The following is a 21,104-nucleotide window of genomic DNA, read 5'->3' as shown; positions in this document are numbered from 1 at the left end:
AGGAGTACATGGGGGAGTCTGGTGCAGCTCCTAGAAAAGCAAGATGAGATGGACCTCCCGCCTTCCCCAAACTCTTCCCTGGCACCACATCTTACACAAGCAAGTGGTCTCCCCCAAACCCTGACACTGAAGTGGGCTGTGCTCCGGCAATTCATGAAATCAGCAGAAAAGGTTGTTGGCAGTTCCCTTCCATTTTTATAAAATCAGTCTCTGCATGAATTTTCCTCAAAGTCAGGATTCTTAAACATGAACCATCTCCTGATGACCTAACAGCTTGATAAAGAAAAGTCATTTTTAGTTGGGGAGGAAAACAGCACACTAAGTAAGTATCTTTATACAGATCCTTTTTATTGAGGCCTATGTAAGCAGTTTATCAACACAGAAAATCAGCCTGGCTGCCCCCAACATAACCGTGAAAGATGGTGATACTAACCGACAGTGACACACCACACAAGGCAGGTGACTGTGGACTCGGACCAGCATCTCGAGTGGGATATGATTTCCAACGTGTATAGTAAACACCTACGAAGAGGTGACTATAAAACTCCAGTGGCACAACTGATGTGAAAAGAGATTAAGATGAAGGGTAATTTAATAGGGGCCATATCTAGATTTACAGTACCTAATTCACTGGCTTCACTTGGTATAGCAATGCACGACGGAAAACGGATTTACTTCTTCAAGGGCATGACACTTTGCCACGGACAGAGTAAAATACATGACCACGTGGATGGCTATACAGCTAGGAAACCAGGGAGAGAAAAATATCAGCATGTGGGGAGGGACGACCCGCCCAACAGGGACTGATCTTTACTCTATTGCACACGGACCCTCAAGGGTCCGCTGGAAAAAAATACCTCTTGTAAAGTTTTAACCACATAGGAGCCCATTTCCAAAACCATTTTGAAACAGCGGCGGGGTGGAGGGGGGGTTAGTCATGTTCAAATGTGCTCCTCCCGGAAGAGCTGTTTTTCAACCCAGTGGACCTTTTCTAAAGAATGTGGAGGAAGGATCTTCTATTCGGTAGCTGATGACTCAGGTGCGACAGTCAAGTCTTGAGGCAATGGTAAGAATGAGGCGGGGCGGTGGATCTGGCTTCACAGGTGCACCTCAGCCCATGAAGGATGGCCACACAAGAAGGGATGACATCTACCTGCCCTGCTGGCTGGGGCCCCTACACAATGCCGTGACATCTGCATCAGGAGGGAGAGACACCGACGTGCTGTCCTGAAATCCTTTTATGATGGAGCCAGTCTAAAGTAAAGCATTCGGGGAAACCTGTCAGCAAGCGGGGGCCTTGGGACGAGGTAGATGAAAGCAGTATTTCACAGCAGGTTCGAGGTCAGATGTCACCCCAAGAAGTGCCCTTGCCTCTCGCACAGATGGGAAGGTAAGCCATTGATGAAAACGGTCCATGGCCGTGAGACGGGATGTTTGCCCCACATTGCTGTACGCTTTGTTTCCGTTTTATTTTGTTGGGGGGGAAAAAAAACCCACAACAGAAAGGACTGTCCTTCCTTAAATAACAAACTATACAAATAAAAAGGAGCAGAAGTGTTGAGGAATGTTTTTGATGGAAACAAACCTAAGGATTCAATAAATAATATAAAATGCTTTTGTGCTAAAATAGAACTCTTGTTTTATATATTTATAAATGGAGTTTGGCAATCTTTATGTCACCCAGAAAAAAGCCAAATCAATCACAATTAGTTGAAACATACAAAAATACAATTTCACAAGAGAACAAAAAAAACCAGCCAGTGCTTAGCTTATAAACCACGTGTAATATGCACATCATGGAATATAATCAACTAAGAAACAGGAAGTTGAATGTCAAGTCCTTTGGAACATGAATACACGATTAGAAATATTTCTCCATTCCCTACCCTGAAACGAGAAACATTTTATATTAGGGCAAGATTAAAAATGGAAGGAAGCATAGTTACCAGTTTTTCAGAGATGATTTTGAAATGTTAGGTGTAAGAGAATCTCCTATAAGAACGTGAGTTAACTCCCAAATGCAGGTTTTTCCTGTATAGTTTTGATGGAAGGCATATACTGTTAAAGCCATGGTCTGCAGTGTGTACATGCTTTTTTTAAAAAATAAATAAATAAAGGCAATTTAAAATTTGGAATGTTACATTTATCAGTAAGTGCTAACACAGCCATGCCAGTGAAGTAGCCAGACGCTCGTGCCCCCAGACGTTGCCAGAGCAGGGCACTCCTGTCACTCTGCTGTAAGAGAGCAGCTCCCTTAGTTTTTGAGAATGAAAGAAATCTAAAGGCCATTATGACTTGAGGACACCAAGAAGTATCGTTTTAGAGTTCAACTTTCATTCCTTCTATAGTAAGTATTTTTTGGCTGCGCCTTCAGCATGCGGAAGTTCCCGGGCCAGGGCTCAAACCTGTACCCCATAGCTATAATTAGAGCCACAGCTGTGACAACGCTATCTAGCTTAATCCACGGAGCCATGTAGGGACTCCCTTAGGCAGATTTTTAAAAATGTGGCCTGGATACAAAAAATTCATATTAATATGAATTTAAGTATTTATTTCAAGCTTCTCAAGACAACCTGATGTGGGAGGGAAAAATCATGTTCGATCTTTAGGAAAACAATGTTTTGAAAATATAGACAATTTAAAGCTTGCTCTGCCTGGCTCAGGCAGCAAGCCCAGCCTTGGTTATTATGGCAACTTCGGTGGATGGGCAGCAATGTCCCCACCTGACCAGCAGGGCCCGACACTGACAGCAGCCCCCAACCCCTCGGTTGACTGCAAGTCACACACACCAGGATGGTGTACCAGCTCTGGGCCTTGTGCACCTTGCCCAAGGGTGCTGGATGACAAGCAGGGGTGACAATAATTGCTACAGAAAGTCCTGCTGGAAAGGAAACAGCCTCTTAGAAATGTCAGCAGTTCCATATTCAAGACTTAAAGGGACCAAGTCTTAGAATAGTTACTAGTCAATTCTTTTTTTTTTTTTTTTTTTTTTTTTTCCTTTTTAAGGCTGCACCTGTGGTTCATGGAAGTTTGCAGGCTAGGGGTCGAATCAGAGCTGTAACTGCCAGCCTATACCACAGCCACAGCAATGTGGGATCCGAGCCGAACCTACACCACAGCTTGAGGTCACGCCAGATCCTTAACCCATCGAGCAAGACCAGGGATCAAATCTGCATCTTCATGGATACTAGTTGGGTTCTTAACCTGTTGAGCCACAACAGGAACTACTCAACTCTTGTTAGAAGGGGAAGACAATCCCAAAGCACCGAGTTCAACTGTAATTTTCCCTGGTGCTTTATGGTGGAAAGAGACTGGCTTTTACCGGCAAATTCACTCCTTTTTCCCTTTCCCCATCTCCACCAGGATCCTGCCTTCTGTGACACCTACTCCACCCACCCCCCAGCATCTGTCACTGATCCGAATGAAGCCAGATTCCTCTCTGGGTATAAACCAGGCATCCATTCTCTGCGAGGGGAGGAATTCACTCCTCAAGCATCTCTGAATGACATGGAAACGTTTCCCTAAATGGAACTGAAAAAAATTACAAATAATTAGAAGAGATAAGTCTTATCTTAAACTGGCACATTTCTAAGTTTTTTTTTAAATAGGTTTACAGCAGGTGAGAAAAGTCCAACTTTTTGAGAATTTTCTTTTCTTCTTGATATGTAAAATTTCAAAATGTAAGAAAGGTCAATTCCACCAAAAAGTCAGATGTATCGGATTGGCTCAGCTATAAATGGGGCAAACAAAGAAACAAACAAAAAACAGTAGGAAAAAAGCCACACTTTGATCTTCTTGATAGTTAAACCACGTTGTCAATTGGTCAATGACATTTTTCAATGGCCAGGGAGGGCCTTAAAACAATTGTTTTTAATATCTGAACAGCACATTTTAAATCGCAAATCAAGCAAAATCTTGCTTAAAACAGATTGTTGTTTGTGGGTGTTGCTTTCCCTATTTATTTTCCAGTTTTTTGGCTATCTTTCTTGGGCAGAATTCTTCCTTTTTTCAGCAAGCCCTGACACAGGCCCTCCTCTTTATATGCAATAAAATATACGCAATTTGAAATTGTCATGTCTGTGAATTGACCAACCAGAGGCCCAAGGGGTGAAGCATTCATGTTAGCATGAGAAAAGAGGTGATTTCTAATAATTTTGCTGAAACGTCATACTTAAACATGATAGAGAAGGAAAAACCATGAACCCCAATAACATAAGGGGATAGATCCACTGGAAAGAACATTTTAGGTTAAAAAAATAACTTTGGATTCCCAAAAGTTTAAAAATTTATTCCATATATGCTGTATAGCAGCTTAATCTATTGAGGCTTTGCTTTAACGATTCCTTTCATTTATGAAAATCAAGACAATATAACATAACTTTATAAAAATATCAACTTCGACGATCTTCTCTGACAATGCTTAAAGTACACCAACCATACAAATCTAAAATAATAACACTTGTGCTCAATTTTGTCCCTTTTAATGGTCCACGAGTAGGTAGGGTCAAACACCTGGGAATGATGTAACACTCTTAAGACCTATAACAGCCACATATACCAAGGCTTCTAAACTAATTGACCTCTTTGGCCATGTGGCGACCAGTGCGGCTCAGAAGGGACCCGGAGGAGTCTTCATTCGGCACAGAAACGCTTACCCCATCAGAGGGGCTGTAGGCATGAGTCCAGGTGGAAGGCTGGCCTCTCCATGGCTGCCAAACCAGACCCTAACACAACCAGGGACCCACCCACCCAGGACCAAAGCCACTCATCCTAACCTCACAGAGTGCTTTTAATAAATGGCATCCAGGTGATGCACTGAGCGCTGTCATAATCAACCAAATTTGAGGTGGGAGAGGATAAAAGGTGACTTGCAATAAACTGGAGGCAGAAAGCCTCTTGGAGTATTTCCAATTGATTTTCCTTTACCAAAAGAAAGATAATCTTTTATCTTACTCCGGAGCACAAATGATATTTTTTTCAAAGAGAGGCGAATTGGCATTGGCTGGTGCCCTGGGTATGGAATGTGAGACTTAGCTAAGCCCAGCCGCTCAGGGACTTCATGCACCTTCTCTACATAAGGCTAAATCTCGACTCTGTCCAGCAGAGGTGCAGGACTCAGTGATTCCCAAGCTGTAATTACTCATCTCTGAACCATAAATGCTAAGCATAGGTGAGCTTGTGCTGGAGCCAGTAACCACAGCGACAGTGATAATCAACCATGCCTGGGAACTCACTCACTCTTTGCGGAGAACAATTGCTTTTCTGTCTTCGGTGGCTTTTTGTTACTTAAATTTCTTTTTTTAAAAAAAGTAGAATTTGAATGCTATTCTTTCAGGGAATCCAGGAGTTCCCTGGTGGCTCAGCAGGTTAAGGATTCAGCATTGTCATGGCTGTGGCTGAAGTCACTGCTGTGGCGCGGGTTGGATCCCTGGCCCAGGAACTCCTCTATGCTGTGGGTGAGGCCAAAACAAAACAAAACAAAAAAACCAGAGGACTCCCTGTAAACCGGGGCCCCCTCCTCCTACATTGGAAACAGTAGATAGAAGAACACATATGTTAAACTCTGGCTAGTAGTCGAGACGGTGAACCTCAAGGTTGCTTTTCCAAAGTAGCTCCTATGAAATAAAAGGCTCTTTTGGTAATTATCTTTCGAACTCTCAAAGTATCATCTCATTAAAAAGGACTTACTTTCCCAGTGAGCGTGGCACACACATGTAAACACAAAGATTTGGAACCCCTAAAAATATCGAGGACAGGATGCAGATAATTATGATGTCAAGTTATTTATATTGTTAGTAGTTGACTTAAAAACTTACAATAAAATTGCACTAAGAAGAGGACAAATACATGGATTTTGAAAATTACTGTTATTATTTTTAGTCTGATGACATGGAGGACTTTGCTGGGAAACACACTGGTTCTTATAACCCGGCACTTATTTGGGGTGTGAAACAAAGCACGGGGAGAGCAGGCCCCTGGGACCAGGCGAATGGCCTTTACGCTGTTACAGGCCAACCGCCCAGTGCACAGAAGTCCTCGCTAATGACAGCTGAACGACAACACAGGTCAAGGGACACAGTTAAGTAACCACTTTTGACACATTCATCTTCAGCATTCTTTTTTTTTTCAATAAAATTCATTTTAAATTATGCTAAAATGTAAAACAGAGTTTCCTTCCTTGATACAGCCGTTACAGAGATGCTTCCTGAGGTCAGGCAGAGGGGACCAGGACTGCTGTGTCGCACAACTGCTTCCTGTCCAAACCCAAGACAGGCACACCCCCCCTAGCGTTCCTGGGCACCCAGACATGAGAAAGTGCTGTTGACCTGAAGGTTTTTGAGAATTGCTATTGCCTGGAAGTATAAAATGCCACTGCCTCTCCTAGAGCCACTGTAAACCTTCCCATGATCCCGTGTCCGATGCCTTCGATGCCCAGCAGCTCCCACGCCCCCAGGTCCCAGCTGCCTAGGCTCCCTGTGGAGGTAGGCCAGTCCCTGGGGCTGTGCAGCTCGTCCAGAAAACCTCTGCAGCTTTCGACCCCTGGGCAATGAGAGACCGGTTCTCAAGCACACAGAAGACACCCCTGGGTGGGCTACTGTCCCCCCGTAGAATGAAGCAAAGACATCTAAACCCAGCAGCGGCTGTTTATGGATAAAACATGGCAATGCTGGGGCGATCTGCTACCCGACACGCCAGACGGTTCAGTCCCATTTTGACAAGTCTCAGATATGTTTGACATCAGATGTAAAAAGTGACGTGATCAGTAGGAATTGTTTCAAGTTCTGGGTTCACCTGTCACCAAAAGAAGTGTGCGGCAAAGAACGAGAACTTCATTTCTTCAGTAGTTTTGAGTGTGGACAGATGCAGTCATGGCAGGAGGCCCCCAGGAAGGGAGGAGGCATGCCCCAGGCCTGAGGGTGGTCACCATTCCTACAGATGCCTCTCAGAGTCCCGGGTCCCCAGCCACGGAGAAGCCTGGAGGCGCATCACTGGACCTCTCATCCTCACACTTCTCCCCAAGGCTGCACTTCGAGGGCTGAGCAGCCCGTGTGGACTTCCTGGAGGAGGTGCCATCTCCTGGGACCCTCCCCAACCAGAGTGTCAGAGGCCGTTGCTGTTCCTGTGGCAGAGGGGTGGCTTTGAGAGCTCCACGACGGCCGAGCGGGATTTGTTAAGGAACTTGGGGGCCCGACGTAGCAGCCGCTGGGCCTCCATGAACGTCTCTGTCAGCTCTTTCTTCCACTGAACAAACTCGGGGTCGCTCTGAAGGCAAATACACATGGAGGAAGAGTTGCAACAGGGTCACTGGCTTTGCCAACAGACATGGATGCCTCTGGCCAGTGCCAATGTCCTTGGAACTCCACCCCCTCCCACCACCAGGGAAAGCACACCCCATGCCCTGCTCCTCGGCAGGTAACTGGGGGGCAGGCTGGGACTTCCTCCAGGGTCTCCTTGCTCAAAGAAGGGACCAAACCCTTCAGAGGAGCCTCATTGAAGCCCACCAGGAGAATCGCTGCCTTTGATTTCTGACCTTTAAAACAACTCGAGTCTAGAACATAGTCCATGAGGAGGAGTTTTTACAAGTTCAAAAAGCACCTTCACGTATGCAATGATGTCTGGAAGTACTTGAATACATGTTTTCCTATCAACTACGGGTTTATCTCTCTAAACATGCTCTAGATACACATACACACCAGTAGAAACGTATTTAAACACACCTTTGTCTCTACTGTTGCCTTCTCTCTCTAAGGACACTCTTTTCTTCTCCCCCCAACTCAAAACCCCAGCAGAGAAGTATTCAGGAATTAACTTTGGGCTACAATAGAACTGAGGAGAGAAAGATGGCATTTCCCCTGGCAAGAGGAATCTTGGGGAGTCTTATGTTTATTTAAACACACAGATCTCAATTTCAAACATGCTAAAAGATCAGAGCAGATCTCGAAAAACTGTGCAACAAATAAAATTCAAGGCCCCTATTAAATACTGGACCGTTTCCAGCTAGGGTGACCATATATTTTCATGTCTTTTCTCCTGACATTTCTAATAAACCTTTCTTTACAATTAGAAAGAAAATATTTATTTATTTTTTGGGTTTTTGGGCCGCACCTGTGGCATATGGAAGTTCCCAGGCTAGGGGTCAAATCGGAACTACAGCTGCCAGCCTGCATCAGCCACAGCCATGCCAGATCCAAGCTGCATCTTTGACCTACACCACAGCTCACGGCAATGCCAGATCCTTAACCCACTGAGGGATGTCGGGGATTGAACCCTCATCCTCATGGATACTAGTTGGGTTTATTACTGCTGAGCCACAATGGGAACTTCCTACTTATGTTTTTTAACACTTCTTTTAAAGTTACTGTTAATTTGCTGACAACCTTGTCTCTTCCGGCTTTTTTTGCTAAGTTTGCAAGTGATAGAGTATGGAGTAAGAAAATGTTTTATAACCAGGTAGGCATCTTTGCTGAATGTCTATATAATTGCTCAAACTTTTACCTCTGGAAAAAGTAAAAATAAAACTCACCTCACACTGCAAGACAAATTGCTTCCCTCCTTTTATCCTCAACAAAATGCATTTTTTGTCTTTAATCTGAGTTTCTTCCACGGACAGAATCTGTTCCATTGTCAGTAAATTTTGCTGACCATAAAAATAAAAAGATCATAAGTTACTTCACGTTATTTCATGATTTCTTAAGCTAATGGGTAAGTAATACTGAAAACTACCAGCTTAGAAAAAGCTTTTAAAAATGGGCATTTTTCTTTCTTTGATGATATTCTGGGGAACGGGGGTGGGGGGCGGAAATGACTACAAAAAATAGGTACAAAAGTTCAAACTATAACACCTCAAAGAAAAGCGCAAAATACAATATCTCGCTAGAGAATACGATCTCAAAGAAAGGAATGTCTCTGTGATGAGAAAAAGCAAAGCTGTTCCCTCAGTGCAGAAGTGACGTGTGAACAAGTATGACTCCCATGTTCATTTTCTGCATCACACACTCACCTAGAGCTCATCAGTCCTGCTATGAGGGGACAATGACGCACCATGTGTGATCTACATGAGCAGAAGGGGTGTTGCTGGCTTTGAACCCAGCAGTTGAGTGACGGCTTGGTCACGTGAGCTTGGAAGCCAATGCTATTTTGATCACATCAGAATGATGTTATAAACACAGGTGACATCATTAAGATTGTCCCACTGAGTCTATAGCATTATTGCTTCAGGCAAATGCTCTAGTGCCGCTGAGCACCTTACCATTTTATGTTTTTTGGGATAAATACTCCAGGAATCCTAAATGAAAAACAACACCATCATAAACGCACGTCTTATTTTCCTTACTTAGACTGATGAATCTATGTGTACATTATGTAGCTTCTCGAATAGATACTAAACACTGACTCTTTTAAAACCAAGATAACCTTGCATCCCATGTTAAACAGAAGTTTTTTCTTTTTTTTTGCTTTTTAAAAAAGGACCACACTTGCAGCATACAGAGGTTTCCAGGCTAGGGGTCTAATTGGAGCTACAGCTGCCAGCCACAGCCACAGCCACAGCCACGCCAGATTCAAGTCACATCTGTGACGTACACCACAGCCACTGCAATGCCAGATCTAAGCCTCATCTGCGACCTACACCACAGCTCACGGCAACGCCAGATCCTTAACCCACTGAAGGAGGCCAGGGATTGAACCCGCAGCCTCATGGTTCCTAGTCAGATTTGTTTCCACTGCACCATGACAGGAACTCCCAAAAGATTTTTTTTTAAAGTTTAAAGTGAGACAATTTCCTTTCAATGTGTACAACAGTGACTTACCAGTAGATAGCATAGTAAAATGCAAAATATGCCCAGGGCCACTCATTATCTGAAAATATACATTAAATAATGATATATGTATGAATTACAACTCAGGTGCTAGGAAGTACTCTATAGTATAAAGAATACATATGTAGGCGTTTCTGCCTTGGCACAGTGGGTTAAGAATCTGACTGCTGTGACTCAGGTCACTGCAGAGGTGGTGAGGGTTCAATCCCCAGCCTGGTGCAGAGGGTCAAAGGATCCAGCGTTGCTGCAGCTGTAGCCTGGATTCAATCCCTGGCCTGGAAACTTCGATATGCCATAGGTACAGCCATAAAAGAAAATACACATGTAATATCATACAAAATATAGTTATATTTATAGATAATTATATATACATATTTTATGTATGTATCTTATATAATACCAGTACCTGAGTTATAGTTCAGGGTGCCCAAAGAGTCTTATTATTCACAACTAGATGTATTAATTTTTAAAAACTGACTTCTATGGCACTAGTAACAGCAAGAAGATCCTGCTCACTTGTAAAGAATGTGGTAATATGCAAGCGCAATCACTCATAATTAAATGGCATCTTCACCAACAGGGATTTCCAAAACACATTCCAAAGTCAAATACACAAGATAGGCGTTCACAGTTTCCACACTGACCGCCGGAGCACTGCGTTCCGAAAGGGGGCAGCATTCTGATAGATACAACAACGTCTTTCAGGCTTGGGACGAGGTCCTGCTTACTAGGACAATCATTCCTTCCCCAAGGGCAGACACCCTTCCACTGGGTTGGCCTCTTCCAGGGAGACAAGCCTGGGCTCCTCACACAGCAGGTACTTAATAAATGCTGCCTGACTTGCTACAAGGAACAGGGTGGATAAGAAATTTCATCAGCACCTGCGAGGACCTTAGAGGGCAGCTGTATCCTCCCGTCCAATTGTACGAAGCCCACGTACAATTTGCCAACAAAGTGGAGACAACGGGAGGGGCTGCAGGTGACCTGGGCTCAGCCTACACCACTTATCTCAGTTTACTTGACCTTGACTCTGAGTGACGGGGATGTGGGGCACAGGTAGACCCCAGTCAGAATCACCCATCACCTACACCTGTCACTGGTGTCAAACCCTTCCTTTCTAAGACTTGGTTTCCTCTTTATAAAATAAAGGCTGGAGCTCAAAGGTTGCTAAGCAAATTAAACGTGTGTGCATGTGTATATGTGTGTGTGTGTGTGTGTGTGTGAGTGTTTACAGCACCTGGCCTAAGATAAACGTGCAAAGACTGTAGTAGCTATCATTTCTTTTTTTTTTTTTTTTTGTCTTTTTTAGGGCCACACCCACAGCAAATTGAGGTTCCAGGCTCAGAGTTGAACTGGAGCTGTACCTGCTGGCCTACACTACAGCCATAGCAATGTCAGATCCAGGCCTTGTCTGCGACATACACCACAGTTCACGGCACTTCTGGATCCCGAACCCACTGAGCGAGGCCGTGGATTGAACCTGTGTCCTCATGAATGCTCCGTAGCTATCATTTCTACTTCTCCCATTTCACAGACGAGGAAACTGAGGCTCAATCAACATAACATGTGCCAAGTCCCGGAGACACGGAGCAGTGGATTTAAACACCTCTGTGACTCCAAAGTCCTAGATTTTTTTTTTGCCCCATTTTGTTCTACCCATCCCCTCTCCAGCAGTCCTCCAATCTGTCTGCTCTGACCTCACTGGATGGAACATTCTATTTTCAGGTATGACCAAACCCTTCCTTGACTCACAAATCTAAAAGTTACCATCTGAACATTAAAATCTCATGTGTACAAGTTAAAATAGATATACAGAGCGAGGGGGAGATTTTATAAAAGGTGCCAGCACCATGCAATCGCCATGGAAACCAGCGCAGGACTTACTCGGGACTCGCCCTCGCCTCTCCATTCAAGTCTGTTTGGAAAGAGGTAAAAATAGCGACGCTGCCACTGAGTCAGGAACGGGTTTCCCAGCTTCAGCATGTACCCGTGCATGATGCAGTCTCTTCCCAGAGCGTAATCTGAGGCACAGAGAACACAGCAAGGAACTCAGTAGGGTCTGCGTGCTTCTCAGAAAAAAAAAAAAATTATACCCTTTTTTGGGGGGGAGAAAGTAAGTTTCTATAAAGAGAACACATGATGGAAATCATTATTTTAGTTTTTAAACACATTGAAGATGAGGCTTCTTCAGCTCTCTACTAACATGGAACGGCTGTTTCTCAACATTCTGAGGAATTCATGATGTTCCTCTGCTGCTCGGGGAGGGTCGGTGTTTGTTTGCAAACTATTTTTTTTTTTTTTTCCATTATGTAGAGTAAGAATTGAGGAATAGCAAGTGATTTTTTTTTTTTTTTTTTTTTTTTTTGTCTTTTTGCCTTTTCTAGGCCTGCTCCCGCGGCACATAGAGGTTCCCAGGCTAGGGGTCTAATCAGAGCCGTAGCCACCGGCCTATGCCAGAGCCACAGCAACACAGGATCCAAGCCGAGTCTGTGACCTACACCACAGCTCATGGCAACGCCGGATCCTTAACCCACTGAGCAAGGCCAGGGATCGAACCTGCAACCTCATGGTTCATAGTCAGGTTTGTTAACCACTGGGCCACGACGGGAACTCCAATAGCGAGTGATTAAACTCAAGCTTTGCCCAAAGTACCTTTGCCTTTATGTTGAACTGAGGTTCTTCCTTTAATGTTATTTATTTATTTATTTATTTTTGGCTGAACCTTCATCTATGGCGGTTCCCAGGCGAGGGGTCGAATGGGAGCTGCAGCTGCCGGCCTACGCCACAGCAACACTGGATCTAAGCTGCATCTGTGACCTGCACCACAGCTCACAGCAATGCCCGATCCTTAACCCTGAGCAAGGCCAGGGATTGAACCCACATCCTCAAGGACACCGTCAGGTTCCTTAACCCACTGAGCCACAATGGGAAAGCCCCTTTAATGCTATTTAAAAAAAAAAAAATAATAACAGAAAGGGGATTTTCTTGTCCAAGGGAGCCAAATATACATAAGGATCAAAACCTATTCTTTCTTACACTTAAGGTTATAGTTATCCTTCAAATATATGGTTATAGAGGGAGACCAAGTGAATTCACACTCATGCTGAGTTCTGATTATATATATATATATATTTTTTTTTTTTGCTATTTCTTGGGCCGCTCCCGCGGCATATGGAGGTTCCCAGGCTAGGGGTCCAATCGGAGCTGTAGTCTCCGGCCTACGCCAGAGCCACAGCAATGTGGGATCCGAGCCACGTCTGCAACCTACACCACAGCTCACGGCAACGCCGGATCGTTAACCCACCGAGCAAGCGCAGGGACCGAACCCGCAACCTCATGGTTCCTAGTCGGATTTGTTAACCACTGCGCCACGACGGGAACTCCAAGTTCTGATTATATTTTTACAGCAAAGCATTGTTTCTGAAAAAGAAAAGCATTGTTTCTGAAGTGGCTTGCTTTGCCTTCTTTGGAGGCCTTGGTGATTGTGCTAATAAAACTCACTCATTCGCTCATTCATTCAACTGCGAAGGGAACGGACACCAGGTGCTGGGCCTGTTCCAGGAGTACTGGATTCAGCAGCAGAGAAAAGAGACAAAAGACCTCACCTTTGGGGACGTTATATTCTAGTGGGAGATCCAGGTAAAAAACAAATAAGCAAAACCCATGTTGTACCACTTGGACATAAGCAGGAAGGAAAAGAATGAAGGAGGGAGGGGCCGGGGAGGGTCAGAGGCAATGGGGTGTGGTTTGTGGAGTTGCCATTTTAATGGGAAAAGTGTATACATTTAGAAAGTATATTTAAAGTATAAGTCTTATATTTTTACTTCAGAGATTTAAGCCTAAACGTCATTGTTCTGTCAGGGTGACTTCTGAGATCTTCAACCAAGATCCAGGTATCCCTGAATTACTTATATAGGAAGATAAATTCATTAATTTGCTAGATGTGCTGCTTGCAGCTCTAATTAAAAAGACACTTCAACAAGGTCATTAAGACATGCATTTTTTTTTCTTCTGGGTCCAAATCATCAAGATTCTGGTGACATCACAGCTCTCCCCTGGGCAAGTTACTGCAGGTATAACTTCCTGTGTGTTCTGGCGCCGCAGTCCTGAGTGATCTCAGTGGGCCCATTCTCTAAAGGACAGCTTAGGAATAAGTCCCATTTCCCCTCAGAATGGAGGGGAGCACAGTTAAGGGCTGTCGTGTTCCACTGGTGGTTTTTAGGTAAGGAATCATTCATCCAGGACTGAGGACACCTTTCTAAATAGATGAAATATGCTCCCGGGGAACAGTCAACAAGACCCAGGAATCCTGCATCAAGATACTTCCATCTGGGAATTCCTACTGTGGCACAGCAGTAATAGACACGACTAGTAAGATGTGGGTTCTACCTGACCTTGCTCAGCGGGTTAAGAGTCCGGCATTGCCAATAGCTTCAGCGTAGTTCGTAGATTCGGCTTGGATATGGTGTTGCTGAAGTTGTGGGCCAGCAGCTGCAGCTCCAAGTTGACCCCTAGCCTGGGAATTTCCATATGCTGAACATGCAGCCCTAAAAAGGAAAATAAGAAAAAAGAAAAAAAGCAAACTGTTCATAGACTGAAACCGTTCCCTGTCATTCTTATTACATATTAACCTCAAAGAGGTCTTTGCTTAGATGTAAAACAGAAAAATGTATTATCATAATCACTCGGTACAATACATTTAAATATCCAAATCCATCATGTCTTAGAAAAATCAAGAGTGACTTCAATGAAACAAACGTTCAAATTGGCCCCCAAACTCTCCAAAGTAAGAAGGCATATTGACAAAAGTACTGCTGGCTACGTATTATTTATTTGTGGACTAAAGACTTTGAAATATCATCTCACACCCAACTTTTCCAAGCCTGATAAAACAAAAACAATTTATGGCGTTTCCCTCCTCTATTAGGAAGTACTTTATGACCCAGATACCGTTTTCAGCTTTACAAGAAATCTTGAAAATTCATTGCATTAGAAATATCTTGAGACACACCAGCTATTTTACCTTCTTCATGGCCAAGTTGCTTATTTTTAGCTCTCTTCCTGGCCTCTATTTTATCCGTGTCTGCATTTACTGCTTCGTAAACTGTTTCCGCCACTTCCTGCTGCCAGCGCTCGGAGATCACCAGAGGGAAGTTCTTGTAGAGTTCTTGGTCGCAATCAAGAAGCTTATTAATTTTAAGAAATCAAGATATTTATGATTTAACATGCTTACAAAGGCAAAAGATTCAAAAGCACCATAACTGTGTGTAGGAAGATAACTAGATGACAACCTATAACCACTTAGGGACAATTTATTCGTCGTCCAAAACCAATGATAATCAAACAACTAGGATACACAAAGGGTGATAACCCTGGGTCGGTTTGGTTCAGCCTAATCTTCTGCAGCACCGTTGCTGTGTTTTTACCAATGAAAACGAACATATACAGGGTTTTAGTTTAAGTACTATAAGAATCTGACCACAAAATAAAATTTCAATTACAGTAAGGATATTTTATTTGTAAAACCAGGAAAACAGATCCCTATGGTTTCAGATATAGTTCCAGGAAGGCTTTCTAACCTCTCTCCACTCATCTGGAAAGTAAAAAAAAAAAAAAAAGAAAGGTGAACTAGGCTGAATTTACCATTCGTCCCAGGAAGCTTCCAACCAATCCATGCTGAGTAGGGTGATCATAAAGCTTGAGACACATGGAAAGTTTAGGCAACCTGGCCTTTCAGAGGGGCTATCATAAAAATTACCCTTAAAGATAGCATTTCTCTTCCAAACTATTACTCAAAATTCTCCACTCTTCCCCCTCAGTGAGGCTGAGCTGTGACGGGGAGCTGAGGAAATGGCTTTATGCATTTGAGCTACAGTTTTGTGGCAGAAAGGCGAGCGATCGGGCTGATGGAAAATAATAGGCTTGTAGAGACAAAAAAGCACAGGTCTCTTTAAAAGCTTGACTCGCTCACTCCCTGGCCTGAGGGATAATTACGGGAGAGATATTATTACGGGCAAGTTATTTAGAAGGAAAAGGGAGAAAGACCAAGAGTGAGGCACTGCCCACAGGCCTTTAGAGAATCATCGAGACACTGAGGGAACCTGAACTCTCCACCCACCCTTAACTGATGTTATTCTGATGTGTTGATTCTGAGATCAAAACATGCACAGTTTTTCCCCTTTGTCTTCTGCAAACTTTGCCCAAACCAAGCCTAGCTCTGAAACCTCTGGTTGTTAGGAGTGTGTGTGAGTGAGTATGTGTGTGTTGCGGGGTGGGGGGGTGTGGTGGGGAGTTGGAGCATCAAGGCCAGAAGAAGGGCACTAGGACAGCTTCTGGAGTGTTTGGCAGAAGTCAAAATCCCTCCTTTCCAAAGCAGGTGCTCTGAAATGGACCACCCTGCTTTGTATACAAACGGTTCCACCTTCATAAGGTCACAGAACCTTGGTCTTTACGAAGGTTCTGTGAAAAATGTGAAAAATGAATAAAACCTTTACATGAAGTGAGCTTTTTTTTTTTTCTTTCCCCTTTAAGAATTAGGTATTACTTGGGCCGCTTTTTTAGAGACAAGAGTATGTTCTTTCTCAACTCAGGCTCAGGAAGAACCCAAACCACAACTATGGGAGCTCTTAGAGAATATGCCAGAAGCTTGACACAGGTGATCCATCCTCAGGGAAGGCTTGGCAATGAAACCGCTCACTCGCAGGTGAAAAAACCAAAGCTCATGGGGTTCCCTACACGGCTCAAAGCACTGACGTAATAAATGCAGATCTGAGCCCAGCCTGTCTGACTCCAAAGCCTAGATTACAGGTGACAAAATTTAAAGCCCGAGAATCTCTTTTGAACATCAAAAATGTCACAGCCTCCTGCGTGATATTCATTTTATGTTTAATTCCCTTTGATGGAGAGAAGTATGTCTAATGACAAGAGTCTACTGTGATGGCAGTGAGCCTTTACGACAGCTTTAGGGAGGGAGGGACTGTTCCCAAGGCTCTGCAGCAGGAGGCCACTTACACCCTGATGACCCGTCTGCCAAGGTGTCTGGGCCGTGGTCACACTGCTCCCCTGGGGGTGCCCTCCATGGTGCCTTGTCTAATCTGCACCCCTGCCCCCCACGACATGCTAAGAAGCTGGTCCCGTGGGCACCCAGTCACCTTAACAGCTCATCTCTTCCTTCTCGACACCATTAGTTATAACCAACTCCATCCCCGGGGTCCTGACTGTACTGGGCCTTCTCGTGCTGCCCCCAGTAGCTGCCCTCCTCCTGAGAATCTTCACATCCTCCTTCAGCCATGCAGCCACCATTTCTGCCCCCTTCCTATGTGGTCCCAGTTCTGTGTGTCTCTAGTTACAGCTCTGGCCAGGCCCTTGCATCTCGTATCTCATGCTTCTCTCATACCTACAAGTGGCAGGTGTGAGTGCTAACAGGACTGTGGCCTCCCCTTCCCTTCTACTGGAGGAAGCTACCTGTTAGGAAAGACGAAGGGGGATGACAAAAGGCCATAAATGCAGGCAGCTGAGAAGACACCAGGGGCCTCTTGGAAGGAGTGGGGAGACCCTGGGGGAAGCGGAGAAAGTGGGGGCAGTGAGCCCTTGACATGTAGTGACACACTTTGACTCAGCCTCCTAGGAGATGACTTTCCCCGTGACTCACCACCTCTAATTACACCCTGTCTACTTGGAAAATAATGATAGGAACAAAAGTTTGAAAAATGCAGGGGATTCTATATATATATTTAAAAAACAATGATTATTTCACTTTTGATTGACAAATGCAAAATGATTCACGCTGTTTGCTCTTTTTCATCCTAACGCAGAGAGAGTGGGATGCTTGGGAGCACTCAGAAGACTGGCTCTCTGGCAGGAGGCCAAGCACGTTTGCTATCACACGGGTGCTTCTTCTGCTTCGTTACACTCTTGGGTTTTCTATCAACCAGAAATCCATCCAAATCAATAAAAACGTGACCATTTTGCAGTTTATCAGACACAACGTGGTGGCTCAAAAGAAAGCTTTCATGGTTTCAAATTCAGATCCTTGACACTTAATAGCCACATCCATCAAATATGAGGACAGTCATTTGAGAGTTACCGTCCACGGACAGGCCAGGACCGACAAAGTCACAAAGTTTGATTCCCAATTGAAAAATCCTCCACCCTCTAAAAGAAAACCCTGGAAGCAAAAAGCATCACAGGTGTACCTTGATGCCTTTGGTATCCTCTTCATCAAATGAGCCGATGTCAAAGGCGTCAGCAGCATTGACTTCTCCCCGAGGAGGAATCAAGGGTGGAGGGTACTGGAAGATGCAAAGAAGTGGGCTTCAGTTAGCAAGTGACTCTCAGCCCTGTGCCCACCTGCTATTCTATAGAGATCGCAGTGCAAGACATCAATGTGCCACATGCAATGTGCAGCTCACTCAAGCTCAGACAATCACAGCAGGGCTCACAGACAAGCTTGTGCCAAGAACAGCCCCCAAGGGAGACGCGGCCCCGCATTCCAGCTGCTAGAGCCTTAATGCCTGCAATGGAACCGGGCGGGTGCCCCGTGCCCACAAACATCCCTGAGGCCAATGTGGGCTCAACCGGGCTCGGACTCCAGTTCTAATCAGGCAGGACAAACTGGGCATATTTCCTCAACTGTCTGACTTTATGCAGAAACAAGTTCAAAGCTGATCATCCACATGGAGAACCAAAAAAATGACTTTAATTTGGGGTGTGTTTCTGTATTGTCTCTTTTAATGAGAATATTAAAAAGTAGTTTAAAATAAGCAAAGAGGATTGTGCCGCTATCCAATCACGCTAATTCTGAAATTACATGGTGCTGGGCTAGAAAGATATCTGTAGGTTTATGGCAAATGTTTCTGGTACATTTTTACATATAAATGAGGAGGGAGAAGTTGCCCCCAGGGGAAGAAGCCATAAGGCAGTGCTCGGATAGGAAAGCCAGAAGCAGGGCTGCAGAGGGGAAAGCTGGGGCGGAGCCCTGGGGGCAGAGCCAGGAAGTGGAGATGCAGATGGGGAGCACAGCGGGGGTGGGACCCAGGGTGGGGTCCCAGCAGGAGTACCTTCTGCAGGTAGACGTGCTGCCAGTCGATGCCTCTGAAAAAATCATGCGCTTTTAGCTCCTGTGCACTGCAGGAGAGAGGGAGTCACAAGGGCGGTAAGAGTGCGTTTGGAAATCTAAGAAATGGTCTGCAAAATTGATCTCCCATTAGAGAACACACAGGGATGATTATTTCCAGCTCTTTGAGAAAGCAAATAAAATATGCTTCTTTCAAAGCAACCCAGGAAACACAGTGATGTTTAGAAATACTGCACACTGAGCCTAGGAGCACTATCCCCTATGATAATTTCTTGGGGATGTTTCTCCCCGTCTAAGATAACTGAGGTGTTTTTGTAGATTAGATCTACATCTGTATCTGATTCTGTCATCATGAGAACCAATTTAACTAAGAATTAAATTAGAGGTCTACACGTTAGAGAGATTGACGGCAAATGTCCACAGTCATGACAGATCAGATGATAGGAATATGAAGCACCAAATATTTATTTCAAAGCAAACTAGAAACCTAAGAGCAGCATACTATAGACCAAAGAAGTTCATAAATTGAAGAAACAGTTTTTTCCAGTGAGCACTGCTAAGTTCAGTTTATGTGGCGCAGAAGAAGTTGCCTGCATCCGGGACACGTATGTTCCTGGCACCCCATACCTGCGGTTCCCTCCCAGGCCCTGCCCGGGCCATCCTCCCGTCCACATGGCAGAGCCCCAGGGCCAGTTCTCAGGCCCTTCCCTCTGCAGTCGCTCCCTAGGTGATCTTATCCTGCCAGGTTTCTCAGTGCCCTGTGCTTGTAGATGACTCCCAACCCTACCTCCCAAACACTGACCCTTGTCCTGTGCCCCAGAGGCCTCTTTCTCCAAGTGCCAACTCAGCACCTCCACTCAGATGAGGTCAGAAGGCCTGAGGCACAACTCCCAACTGTCCCTTCCACACTTTGCTGTCTCAAGCCACCAGCCCATCATCCCCATTCCATACCTCCCAACAGTCACTAAAAAGACAGGAGAGGAGCCTGGAGACATAAATCCACCACAGAGAGTGATGGACACCCACCAACAGACGAGATGGGAGCAGACAGAGGAGCAGTGGTGGACAGGAAGTGGCAGGGCCTGAGATGCTACACTCCAGGCTCGTCACAGTGTGTGTGTGTGTGTGTGTGTGTGTGTGTGTGTGTGTGTGTGTGTGTGTGTGTGTGTGGTGAGACAAGCTGAAGATAGGATGCTACACTCCAGGCTCATCTGTGTGTGTGTGTGTGTGTGTGTGTGTGTGTGTGGTGAGACAAGCTGAAGATAGGATGCTACACTCCAAGCTCGTCTGTGTGTGTGTGTGTGTGTGTGTGTGTGTGTGTGTGTGAGGTTTCCATGTACAGAGTTCATGTTTGTACATGGAAACCTCACACACACACACACACACATACACACAGCCCATACTTTCTTCTACATTCAAAACCAAAACACCTGCAGCTATATCTTTAATGGGAGGAAGGGACCTTCTGAAAGGTTCTACTTTTAAGAATTTAAACCTGGGAAGTTTCCATTGTGGCTCAGTGATAATGAACCCAACTAGTATCCACGAGGATGCAGATTCGATCCCCAGCCCCACTCAGTGGGTTAAGGACCTGGTATTGCCGTGAGCTGTGGTGTAGATCACAGAAGCAGCTTGGATTCTGTGTTGCTGTGGCTATGGCATGGGCTGGAAGCTGCAGCTCCGATTCGACCCCTAGCCTGAGAACTTCCATATGCTGTGAGTGTGGCCCTAAAAAAAAGAAAGAAACTAAACCTGGGAACTGTACTCAATATCCTACAATAACATATAGTGGGAGAAAATGAAAAAAGAATATACACAAAAAAATATATATACACACACAGAGCCGAATCACTTTACTATACACTTGAAACTAACACAACATTGTACATCAATGATATTCCAATAAAACTTTTTAAAAAAGAAATTAAACCTGTTAAGGATTTTAAAAAACGACAAAGGATGGAAACCTAAGCTATCTCAAAGCAAAGATACAGATAATATGTGTGACTAGGAGCATGGTGACCACTCTAGAAACCCCAACATCTAGCAACAGGAGCTGTAAGTGCTAATCATGGGCGTGGAGGCGAGGAAAGGCCAATTCAACGAAATAAGAGTATTCTCCAGCTGAGGAATGGGAGAGAAAGAACTGTTTTAAGTCTTTCTCTATAAGCTTTCCAGGTACTGCCGCTTAGGTTTGTTTGCTTTTTCAG

General features: G+C 44.6%; 1 protein-coding gene across 5 annotated transcripts in view; it reads right to left on the bottom strand.

Annotated features, from left to right (window-relative positions):
* Positions 1–327: 327 nt before the first annotated feature.
* Positions 328–21,104, bottom strand: part of GRK3 (G protein-coupled receptor kinase 3) — a 141,551-nt gene continuing 120,774 nt past the window's right edge. For all 5 annotated transcript variants that reach the window (XM_084994637.1, XM_001924379.8, XM_084994639.1 and 2 more), the window contains 6 exons: positions 18,878–18,944; positions 18,014–18,109; positions 14,842–15,004; positions 11,703–11,839; positions 8,525–8,638; positions 328–7,263 (listed from right to left, as the gene is read on the bottom strand). In XM_084994637.1, the coding sequence (XP_084850763.1) occupies positions 7,102–7,263; positions 8,525–8,638; positions 11,703–11,839; positions 14,842–15,004; positions 18,014–18,109; positions 18,878–18,944 (739 nt within the window). In that variant the 3' untranslated portion in view covers positions 328–7,101. The remainder of the gene's footprint in view (positions 7,264–8,524; positions 8,639–11,702; positions 11,840–14,841; positions 15,005–18,013; positions 18,110–18,877; positions 18,945–21,104) is intronic.

Source organism: Sus scrofa, chromosome 14 (genome assembly GCF_054392235.1).
Source record: "Sus scrofa isolate SSC_HxYL_T2T_F1_AM1 chromosome 14, Sscrofa_HxYL_maternal_Yorkshire_Landrace_v2.0, whole genome shotgun sequence".
Lineage (NCBI taxonomy): Eukaryota > Metazoa > Chordata > Mammalia > Artiodactyla > Suidae > Sus > Sus scrofa.
Note: the sequence above shows the minus strand (reverse complement) of the source record. Positions and strands in the feature narration are given on the sequence as shown.